Source organism: Amblyomma americanum, chromosome 4 (genome assembly GCF_052857255.1).
Source record: "Amblyomma americanum isolate KBUSLIRL-KWMA chromosome 4, ASM5285725v1, whole genome shotgun sequence".
NCBI classification, from domain to species: domain Eukaryota; kingdom Metazoa; phylum Arthropoda; class Arachnida; order Ixodida; family Ixodidae; genus Amblyomma; species Amblyomma americanum.
Window position 1 is genome coordinate 42470446 of NC_135500.1, and position 12273 is coordinate 42482718.

Below are 12273 nucleotides of genomic sequence, written 5' to 3' on the forward strand. Positions count from 1 at the left end.
AAGCTGCAGCCCTTCCCGCTTCTTCAGGGTCTATTGCAGGACCACCTAAGGTCCTTTCCCTCTCATGTTCTTATTGCTACCGATGCCTCGCAGGATCGCGAAAAGGCAGGTGTGGGAATTTTTTCACCTTCACTGGATTGGTCTTTTTCTCTCCGTCTTCCTGACTTCACTCCAATTTTTCTGGCTGAATTATTAGCAGTAATCTTAGCCTTACGAAAATTAGAATCTACCGTTTCCCAGGTCGTGGTTATGACAGACTCTCTGTCCATTTGCTCTTCCTTATCCTCGCCCACTGACTCTCGGCCATTACGCCTCTTTAAGTTCCTGATTCCGCTGCATCTAAATTCGGTAAGGTTGCTTTGGGTACCAGGTCACATGGGCTTTCACTTAAATGAGGTTGCAGATTCCTTAGCAAGAGCCTCTCTCAGTGGCCCAATTGTTGCTGTCCTACCATCGTGTGCATATACAGCTGCGGTGAGGTTTCGCAGCTACACAATATTTCAGGAATTTGCTGCCTCGGCTCTTACATCGTCTCCCGACTATCAGCATCTTCTGCATCCTTGGAGTAGCAAAGACTGGCGCTCACGCAGACTAGAGGTCTCTTTCACGCGCTTGCGTTGCCGGGTTCCCCTTCTAAATTTCTACCTTCACAGATCTGGCCTGGCAGCTTCCCCACTGTGCCCTTTTTGTGCCGAACCTGAGACAATAGATCACTTCCTGCTGTTCTGCCGCCGCTTTTCTCATTTGAGGAAGCGTCTTTTGCAAATTCCATTTCATCAACTGGGCTTGCCTGTGTCTTCCGCGGTTGTTCTTTCCATTGGCGCTTCTTTGCTTGGACGAAGCGACAGGAGTGTGCGCTCTGCTGTGCAAAATTTTCTTCAAGAAACGCAGCGACTCCCATTCTAATTTCTTTTCCCTGATCTCTGTCAGTAAGACATTGCAACATTACAGGCATTGTGTACTATTATGCACATTAAGCAATTGTCCCGTCTTCGATCTCCAAGTTAACTGGACCCCTTTCCTTCCCTCTTCCAATCTATCAGACTACATACTATTTCCACTGCTTTTCCCGTCAAAAATTTCCTGTATCCAGTAATTAACCGCCTGTGTCTTGGCCACTCCCCCGTAGTGGGTATGTGCCAGCAACGTCTGAGGCCTTCCTTCCTTCCTTCCTTCCTTCCTTCCAAAACTGAGGTGCGCAGAGAGACAGCGCAGCGGAGATCAGGTCATAAAAACGTTGAGGTGGCAGCCGTCGGACGTTGGGTCCGTGCTGGCGGGGGCCTGCCTTGGATAACCGACGCAAGCCTCCTGCGTTACTTTCAAGTTTGGACGTGGCGGCCGATGCACTGTGGGTCCGCGCTGCCGAGAGGCTTCTTTGGATAGCCTGCATTTAGCCTACGGCGTTTCGGGACGCCTTCAACGGGATCTGGCTACGATTTTCCTGCTGCTGCTAAGTTCCTGGGGCTGCTGACGGGAATCCACCGGCGTCTTCCTGTGTTCCTCTCCGCTCCTACTGCCACCTGGCTCCCTTCCGCCGCTGCCTTTGACGCAACGCCAGCGACGCGTCGCACTATGCATCAACCCGCGTCCGCCCTGTCTGTAATGCACCCCGCTTCACCTGGGACACTCAGTACCAGGTGAACTCCTTCCTTTATTCTGTAGTGTTGTATGCGTGTTGAGTGTGTGTTTTTCGTGTTGTCGTTTTGTATCGGCTTTTTTCCTTTAAATTATAATTACAGCTACGTTTTGTTTTGTCTGATCTATTGTTGTATTGTTCGAAATTGCACGCGACAGCGTTCCCCTTCGGCAGTCGGGGACGCGTTACCCATTCGCGACACTAGTGTAGGATGAAGGTTGTTTACCTTTTTTTTTCAAAGCAAAACTTATTCTTATTGTTTCTCTGGCCTCATTGCAGGAAAGACATACAACATGAGAGAAAGAGAGATAAAGTGGAAGAAGGAAGGTGAGGATTCACCAAACTCTGGCTAATCCCTCACCGTGGGTATGTGCTACCGCTTTTGAAACAACAACAACAAGAACCAGAAGGGTGTTCCGGTTGGCTACCCTGCACTGGGGAGGAGGGATGAGGGGATTGAAAAAAGGAATGGAGAAGCGGTGAGGAGCACAGTCATAGTTCATCATTCAAGCCAGTCGCTCTCACGAATGGTGTAGTAGGCCTTGAGAGCAGTCGACTGCTACAGCAACAGTCCTATCTTATCCTCTGTTAATAGGCGATGATCCAGGGGCTCCAGAACACAACCCATCGGGTGTCTCGATCGCAAAAGGCTGTCAGCAATCGCAGCGGTTCATGTGGAGGTACTTTACTGCTGAACTCAATTGCTGCCCGAAGGGCTGCAGTGCAGCTAAGCCAAAAGAACTGGCTGAGCCACAAGAAACCACCACGTACTTGCTGTGCGTTGTGTGCGGCTGGCGTGCGCAGGCTGGAAAGCAGAGCGCGCATGACATTCATGAAGGACATGAGCAGTTCAATTACTTGATGATCTTGGCCACAGCCCAGATCGTGGCTATTGTCTGGAGTCGTCGTAGGCGTTGGATACTGCATTATAGGCATCGTAACTGACCCAGTGGCCGCGCAAGGCTTCGGTAGGGGTAGTCAAATGATATCAGAAGCATTAGGGCAGGTGTTATCAGACTCCGGGCTCCCTTGATTTAGTGTGGTTGCTGGAAGAGGTGGACACGCTGCAGTGGCGTTTTGTGCCTTCTTATCAGAGGTAGTTACTTTCTTTGAAGACCTTCGGCGACGCGAACGGCAACGGCGCACCTTTGCAGCGGCCCTGTGGCTCGGAGTAAAATGCCCCTTCTACTTCTCCACAAACGATCAAGCCGATGGGCAGGTGAACCGCGCAGATAACGCATTACAGCTATTATCTTGGAAAGGGGCCTCAACAGTCAATCTATTTAGCAGAGCTAAATAATTTTGAGTAACAAGTGGCTGTCCAGTTACCTTCTTGCTTTCTACAGTGTGAAAGAGTATTCCTGGCTTGTGTGCCTTGCGCGTGAATAAAATGGTTTAGGAATCAACTTTGTAGTCAGTGCTAGCACTCAATGCCGCTGCTTTGCTTGTCGCCCTGGCTCCCGCAAGGGCCTGGTTCTTCTCAAGAGCAGCGCGAGCCTTCCTAACTTAACGCGTGAAAACAAGCAAGTTCAATGTGGTGTGCGAAAAAAATTATCCACTCAGACATCTAAAAATTCATGTCTACTACTGCTAATCACATTGTGTCTAATATAGATTCCTTTTTAATGACAAAGAAGACAAGATATGTATTGGTCACGAAGAAAAAAGAAACATTAATCGGTAAAATTTAAGAGTAGCACAAAATTCACAGGTATAGTAAATATTTTGGTCAGAAAATTGTCAAACAAAAAATCTACAATATGCGTTTTGTGCGGTACTCTGTCAGAAAGGAGTATTCAATGTTACAGAACTCTTCATGAGAAACTTTCAAATCAGTAAAAAAAAAAAAAACAACCACTTGCTCATTCAAAGCGTTCAGAATACTTTGCAGTGCAGAGCCAATTACGACCGCGGGTTGTCTTAGAAAAAACACGATCCGTTACACTGCTGGTGACATAGAATCATTCATAATATTCCTGGTACTTTTACTGAGGCTCGAAAAGCAGTGATTTCCCTCGGCAACAGCGAAATCGAACGTTATAAAAACGGGCACGTGTCGATAGTCCGGGCTAGACGAAACAGTCATCTCTGTCCGAACTAAATCAGAGGAATGGCTGTCATTTTTGCACACAAAACTGTCTCTTGCATCCTCAAAGTCAAGTCTGGGTGTTGCGGATTCGTGGAATACCGCCGTTGCTGAGCAGGGTCGGCAAGAGACGAGGACGCTCGCTTGGGCGCCATGCCTGCCGTGATCGCTCCGCGTTGGCAGGTTTCGTGGAAAGTTCAGAAACACTCTATTATATTGCTGACGAATGTATCCTAAACTGTACTTATGTTTGGGATACACCAGTACAGTTATTTTTCAGCATAATGGTCCGCGTTAGTCGTCCACAAGCGGCCTAGATCGTGTAGAGGGGGCATCATTCAAATTTAACGGTTCGAATATGTGCACTAAAAAAAAAGAGTTAAGGACGCCGGTGGAACGTGCCACAAAGTGCCCGTCTTTTATCCCTCTAAAGCAGCCGAAAACGGCTTGTTCTGATGGAAAACATCACACAGCCAACCGGCGCTTATATGTAACTCTTAGCTGCAGAGCGAGTTGGGTCCGCGCCGGTCCATTCGGACCATCTTTGTTTCTATGCTTTTCTTTGGTTGTTTTGCGCAAACATTTCTCTTAGCACTTGCGTGCTAGGAAACACAAGTGGAGGAAAAAAACAGTTGTGTCATGTGGGACATGCGGTGCAAAAAAAAAAATCTGCATCTTCCACGTTTCTTGAGCCCTATTTGGTCGAAGTCGAATTGCTTTATTTAGACATAACTTTTGCCTACGAGACCGACATAAATGCAATGATTGCCTGACTCAGTGACGGTCCTCATCCCCTCTCCCCACACACACTGCTCAGAAGCAGTGTGCCGACATGTTACCAGTCACATCCCGCAATGAGCACTTTTCAACAATAATCATCGCCGTAAAAGAAAATTACAATACATAATAAGATAACCAGCGAAGCTGAAACAAACACGCATCCGTAAAAAAAGTTACACATTTATACTACAAGATACGGAAACACAAGATGATAACACTTTCATTAAATGCTGAATTAAAAATGCAATAATAACGCGACAACTTTGTTATCACAACGTGCCAAGGAGTGCTTCTAAATTGCTCTTGACTTCGCGTAACCACGTCTCGCACAGGAAGGAGCATTGCAGTTACTTAACCACGCTCTCGACACAGCTCAGCTCCCTTGTTACGCAAGGACACGCCCGCCCGACGCAGTGAAAGAGGTTCTGCGTGTCCCCCGCGGAGCACTCGTCTCGCTACGCCACGCAGACTTGGGGGCCGCCCTGCGCAACAGCCGAGGCGTGTGTTTCACGGTCGGCGGAAACTGCTTTCCTCCGCTTTGTCCCTCGACACTTCCCTCTGGCTGGGCGCTTCGGTCCTGCGTTTGTGTGCGTGCTGCATCTCTTCTTTCTTTTCTTCTTCTATAGCTTCCGTTCTAGCGGTCACTTCCGAGCGTTGTGCTTGAGCTGGTCTGCAGAATTCTATCCATTTGTTTCTCATGATGACACCGAGGCTAAATGCGGGTTGTAATAAACTGCAGGCCTCTTGCGCGAGTTCCAACTACACTGATGGCCACGTTATAGCGAGCGAAAGGTGCGAAAATGCAAAGATGCGTGTGAATTTGTGTATAAACTTTAGGGACGCAAAGGAAGCACTAAAGGCAAAATAACGTAGTGCGGATGATAAAATGCAGTGTTCCCTTTTCTTCTTTTCTTCTGATATCAAGTAATATTTATTTGTCATTTTTTGCTGCGTGTGGCGTATGTTTTTTTTTTGTTATTGCGCGAGCGTTTCTTGTGTAAGGGGAATTCTAGAAAGATGCTTGCCATCAGCGTAAGTCGGGCAGCGCCCACCGCGACGTTGGTCGTCTCTTGCTCATTCAGAAGATAGTTGTGTATGCGGCATTGTACGAGGACTGTCAGCCAGTCGGTGCGGTTGGCCTTGGATGATAACTGGCATGCACTAGGCATGTATTCAGAAGTATCTAAGTGCACCGACTTGCAGATTTCTCCACGCTGCAACCGCTTGACGTAGAAGAGCAACAGCCGGCATTTAAGCAATGAAGGCTGAGCTGGAACCCAAACCTGGCACGGATGCGCTGTCGCAGTGCCGGATATAAAGTGGGGAATCACGTCTTTTTTTTACCTATACCTGGCGATGGCTATGCAGGAAGTGTGTCCTGTGCCTACGAATAGCAAGGAGGGAGCGAATAGTCCGTCGAGTATTGTCCTAATACACCAGGATCGAACTTAATTCATGTCAATTTTGTTACATGATATGGTGGCTTTAGTTTAGCACAATGCTGAATGAGCTGATTATCTTTAAACTCCACTTGTTGAAAAAAAAAGGACGCCGCGGGGCTTAGCACGCTGCTACGCTCCGCGGCTGACGCTTCAGCTTTGACTATTATACGCGACAGAAGAAGAGCTGTTGGAACAGGAAGGGGCGGCACTAGGCAGCAGTGTCAGGTGCTTTGTTCTTGCGGAAAAATTTGGGGGTTGTAAAAGGCAGGTCACCTGTCATTGGAAGTTGGAGGCTTCGAAATTATTTGGCTATGTCTTTTTATCACCGAGGTTTACAGCAAGGTCTTAACATAGGCTTCCTTGCACCCAGATACTTGCATGGCGAAATGTGCGAACTCCAGAAAAGTTATTCACCAACGTCAACAAGTACGAATAGAAACAACAGGAGCCCCAGATTATGGTGCGATGCCAATTTGAATATGCGCCTGGCATCGAGCTACCGACCCCTAAAAAGGTGTTCTGTGCGCGAGAAGATGATTGCTTAGGTGTCTTTTTCTTCGCGCCAAAACCCTGCAGTCATTAGAAAAGGGCACCATATCTAAGCTCCTGTGGAAGGTGTCATAAACCGAAAGAAATATGGCACCATATCATTGAGTGAATTCAACGGCAGTTCTTTATTGCAGTCGGTTGTTGTTCGTCAAGCACAGCAAAAAAAAAGATATTTTGCTGAAGACACCAGCTGAAGGGAATAAATTTACACTTAGTAATTCGCAATTGTACTCTCATGACTAGCCAACACCCGTTGCATATGATTAGCACCACATATTCTTTTCCATACTTTTCATCGCTTAATGAGCACCAAAAGAATTCTCTCCCATAGAAGAAACACGCAACCGTAACAGCCACCGAGAACCCATTAATTACAGGACGTCCCACAGCTTCAGTTCCATTCGTTGGTGTGCCCAGTGGTCCAGCTGAACGCACGTTTTGAATGTTACGTGAGCCAGGAGCATGCGATCAGAGAAAGGACATTCTTTGTTGTGTTTTTGTCTCCTACGCGGATTGTTTTCCCTCTGCCGCGAACATTGCAGCAATCCGAAATATTACGGGATGGAATATATAAAACGATTTTCGAATTTGTGATGGGCAAGGAACCAAATGCAGCGCGCGTCGGAATGAACTTTCCTCCGCATAACTGCTTCTATTTAAGTTGCCTGCGACGAGGCTGCTTGCACAGGAGATGCTATCTCAAGGACGTGTTGAGGAATGTCCTCGCAGTGCACGGAAGTAATACTTGCCTTTCATCACATAGGGACGTGCCTTGTGCTAACAGTTAATTATTTATTTTCAGTGTAATTAGCCTGCTTCATTGAGAAAGAGAGCAGAAAACAGTGCTTTGTGAGCTAGAAAAGACAACACAGTTGCAACGTAGCCACGGGCCACCACAAAACTTTGGCGACGTCAAGCCCTCTTTGCTTGCTCAACGCTGAAGCTGGGGCGCACCGCCAGCAGCCAGTGATTACACAGAATCCATAATCATTTTGGTGCCGCCACAATCAATATATCAAGTCGGAACCGAGAGCCAAGAAAAATAATTCATTTAAAACTCAAAATTTCTGAGTACTGACCACACGTGAGCAAGTTATAAGTGGCCGAACAACCAAATTTTACTGCGGAATGAAGTCGTCCTCACTCTCCCTTTCATAGTCTGCCCACATTACCAAGCCAGATGTCTTGAGGCATGTGCACTGCAACGGACACTGTTTATACCTAGTTGTTTAAGTTGACGGTTTTATGCGATCCAAAGTGAGATCAGCTAGGTCGACGCTCACCTGTCCTAACACTGATAACTCACTTGCCTGCTGAATGTATAACTACTGAAAGAGAGAACTTCTTTGACAGGTTCTTCTGCCGTTACAAGTATATTGATGCAAGACACTCTATCAGTATTCAAGCCTGGCATTCCACCAATGAAACTGTTGGTCACGCTTGCCCAGAACGACGATCGCATACGTTGGAAGCCATACTGGGGACAATGCGATTAGAAGGTCGCTACCGGAAAAAAAAAACGCCTGATGGCTGTCGGCAGCAATATGGCAGCCTTTGCCATTACCCTTCCTTCATGAGGACGCACACTCTGTTCTGGACAAGCGGGATCTGCAGAGTACAGAGACAGCTACTGCGAATCACTGGTGGGCATTCTGCAAGCACACTGGGGCGTCGCGGGAATGGTCACACTAAAGAAAGCGAAAATGAAAAAAACAAATGCAATCTATGCAGAATTGTCGTGCATTGTGATTCCTATTCGTACTATGAAAATCTATCAAAAGGTACCAGGCCTATACGTTGATTATATATCTGGTAGCCATTAGTCAGGTAATTTGTAAATTACAGAACAAAAGGCACAGGAAACGTTGCATCTCCATGAAATGTGCATTGAATATAAGGTTATTTCGATAGACTTTACGAGAATTGCTTAAAAAAGGCGACAAAATTTTGCAGCTCTGTCCGACCTCGAAGCATCTCCTTCGTTAACCATGCAGACCTGAGGACTGTTGTGTTATAGCTGGCTCTAAGCATGATGCACGTGTCTCCACAAATTAAAAACAGAACGAAAATTTCCGCCTCAAGTTGTCTACTTCACTGCCTCTCTAACCACTGCATTCTTGGAACACGCTACGTTTTAAACAGGCGTTGATATACTTTGCAAGTCTTGCCTAAAATAATGGTCCAAACTCGCTGTTCCCCACGTTTGGCCGGCAAATTGTTCGACGCAGTTGAGACTACGAAGTCGCCTTGCAGAGGCCGCTGCTGCCGGAGAAAGCAAGGCAATCGGCCTCAGCACCGTCCCTTGCCCGCTTCGCAAGCCGACAAAGCGAAAGCGGTGAAGCGACGTGCTACGCAGCGGCCCGGCTTCATAGGGAAGCGCACGAAGCCTGTGCGGCCTGCTTTCGCGCGCGCCCACCGCTGAGCAGACTGACCGTTATAGCTGGCATGCCTGGCCTCCAGGAAAACGAAGAAAGCAGCGGCCTACACACGGCCGCGGGGCACGGAACACGCAGCTGCACTTATCCACGATTCCGCGAACGACGCCCAACCCTGCCAAGCTTCGGTAGCCCCCTTCTTCTTCTTCTTTCGGGACGATCAGTGCGGCGCGCAGTCGCAATGAATCAGCGGAAAACTACCACGACCCCCATGCGAACAGACGCCTTCTTCACTTTGTCCGTGAAAAATTCTGCACACAGGACGGGGCTTGCTGCTGCGGTGCACCGCTGTTCTGCTTCCTTCGTTGTCGGCGCTTGTTCCTGGCTTGCTTTGTGGCATCCATCTTAGAGCATGGGACAAAGACGTGTCTGGGGGGACGGGTATTATGCGCAGTTCCCCGCTACCGGTTGCTTTTGGGCTCCGACAAAGGGAAGGAGAAACACCGTAGCGGCTCTAAAGATGGCGTTCTGCAAAACGCCTAAACAGAGGACGCTGAAAGGTATGCAGTTAGAGGGGCTTGTTACTTCAGTTTTCTATTTCTTGCTTGCTTCGATTCCCTTTTTGTCAGGCAGTCCCACAGACTCCCTCACCAACATGTGGTGTAATCATCTTGATACTTGAGAAAATGCGCACACTGATGACGTACATGTTTGACGTAAGTGATGTCACTGCAGCTGCTCAGAACGCTTGTAGCAGCAGCAGACAAGTTGCATTTCACTGGAAACGTGCCCACTAGTAACAGAAGTATTAACTTCTAGCCATTCATCAGAGCAGTTGATAGTAAGTAACCTTCAGTTTTTACGATTTCATTTCCAAGACTGTTTCGGTGAAAGCTTCTTTCAAATGCGGCGTTGAGGGCGAACGCATACCGGGGCAAATAACTTGTCTTCAAGAAAGCCTATTCCATGCATCCAGACCAGTGCCCTCGCTGTATTCCAATTTCGAACAGACAGCACACGGCAGCCCAACACAATTTTCCTGCTTGACTGGTGATAAAGGCGTAAATAGCACAGCTCATGCTGCCGAGGCTCCTGTCTTTGGCGCGGTCGTGTAGAGGCTGAGAAGGCGCACTGCATTCCGCTGTGCAGCACCGATTAGTTTCAAATGGCCCGCCCCTGAGTTGAACGTGAGGTTGGTTCGCAAACCGAGGGACGGCGTTATTGGAGTGGCCTTTTGCGTGGCGCATTAGTGCCTCTAAAGACAGTGCATGATGTCAAAACGGTGACATTCCAAACAGCACTCGATGTTTGACAACACACTTAGCTGCAAAGTCGCTGCGCCGCCGCTTACTCCTCTTTGAGCATGCAGGCATCACTGGTCATTTCTTTAGTCTCTTGACCAGCTACGGCGCCCTTGCGCGGTCGCCTCTTGTACGCCAGCACATAGAAGTTTATGAAGAGCGCCAGTCCCAGCAGACCCTGCGGAAGCCCCAGGTAGATGAAGAATCGAGGGTATCCGCAGTCGTAGAATAGCGGAATGAGTCCGTGCACGATGATGATGAGGTGCTGGGCGATTTGCGCCCGAGTCAGGTACTTCTTCCACCAGAGGTACTTGCGGTACTCTGGACCGCACGCCGCCAGGAAGTAGTAGAAGTACATGATTGTGTGGATGCTGATGTTGAACAAAAGCCCGAACAGCGACTGGCCGTCTCCGCCCAGGGTGTACCAAAGCCAGCCGTTGGACACCACTAGGGCGTGGTGCAGCGTGTGCTGGAGAGTGATCTGCCGGTACTTCTTGCGCAGAACGAAGAAGAACGTGTCCATAAAGTCAGCGACGCGCACGAAGAAATAGAAGTAGCCCCACCAGAGGATATTGATTGCGTTTTGTTTGGTCGAGTAGGTCATCCCTTCGCAGAACAAACTGTAGTTCGCCAGGTACGAGTTTTTCAAGAAGTGGTAACCAAAGACGACGTTGGCTACAATCATAGCCAAGTTGTACACCTTGATGACGCCGCGTAGGTCATACGGTTTGCGGTTAGCCATGAATCGCGGCCCGGCACGATACACGATGTACAGGTATCCTCCCACGAGCAGCGTGACGAAGAAGGGGTTTCCCAGCAGGAACCAGTCACGAGTCCGCGGGTCCGAGCGCGGGTAGAGTGGGCGGCTGAGCCAGCTGAACTCGCCATAGTCGCTGGTGGAGATCTTCTCGAAGCCCGACATCGGGCAGTCTGTGCTGAGCGGTTACCCGCACCGGCAATCGAGCAACGCCTGCTTGGCGGAGCAGCCGTTCGCTTCCTAAGGCCGCTCTGCGCGTGAGCTCACTTTTAAATAAGCACTGGGAAGGGGAGACCGAGTTGTAGCCGACGCAAGGGAAAGTGAAAAGGCGAGGGCAAAGGAAATAGCTCCTTCTTTTCGACACTAAGCCGGAGACGGTTGCTTTCTCGCGGAAAACACAACGGAATTGTGGGCGAGGGCTGACGGCGGTGAGGGTGTTGCGCACCCAATAGACGATAAAGAGAGAAGTGGGTCACCCGCGGAGGAACCGTTGCGGCCCTTTTTATAGGAGGCCACTCTCTCTTCCTCCACGGCTCACGACGCGGATAGCGATACTCCGTGCCTGCGGAGGCAATAGGCGGCTTCGTTTGCGAGCTGCGGAGCCCTGTGTATCATTTTCTGTTTGCGTCTCTCCCCACCTCGTCCGCTCCGCAGTGCCGCGGCGAGCACGAGCGCGCTCGCCGCGTTGTTCGCGCCCCGCCGGTTTGGGCAGTGATTGCCGCGGTGGCTGCACGTAGGAGCCTGAGAGTGCGCGCGCGCTTCGTTGATAGCATCACGAGGAACGTGCCGGCGACGTCTGCAGCCTTTGTTTTTGTGGCGAGCTGCGGATGGATAGATATGCAGGGCCGGGGCGAATATGAAAAAAAAACGATGATAAAATGAATGCAAGTTACTGCTTTTCTGCGCGGGAAGGAGCGCGGCCCATGGTTTCTGTGTTTTTTAAAAAAGACGACTGCAACGCCCATCTCACCCAGAGAGGAAGGTGGCTCCTCGTTGCTTCTAGCAAACGGCCCTATACTATTGAGTTCACGTGTGCGTTGCGGCTTAGCTAGTTTGCGCAACAGCTATAGTTGGCGCATACCGTCCGATAGTAAAGAGAATGAATGCGATGACGGCACCGACAACTCTCGAGAAACTTCACTACCAATATTGAGAAAACTACGACTACTTATACTGTGAAAACAAGCTCTTCCCCATCATCATTTAAAACTGCAGTCAAACGACACTTGTTTGAAACCGTAATGCATTAATGATGTAAGCCCCCTTCTTCTTTTTACTGAAGTGCGTTCATACCTTTTATAAGTAACCGAGATTTTTATTAAAATGATGGTTCTAACAAAGCAAATT

General features: G+C 48.9%; 1 protein-coding gene across 1 annotated transcript; it reads right to left on the reverse strand.

The window, feature by feature from the left end:
• Window positions 1–4494: 4494 nt before the first annotated feature.
• LOC144127905 (very long chain fatty acid elongase 7-like) lies at window positions 4495–11156 on the reverse strand. Its single transcript, XM_077660889.1, has one exon. The coding sequence runs from the start codon at window positions 11089–11091 to the stop codon at window positions 10216–10218; it is 876 nt and encodes a 291-aa protein (XP_077517015.1). The 5' UTR covers window positions 11092–11156; the 3' UTR covers window positions 4495–10215.
• Between the last annotated feature and the right edge of the window lie 1117 nt (window positions 11157–12273).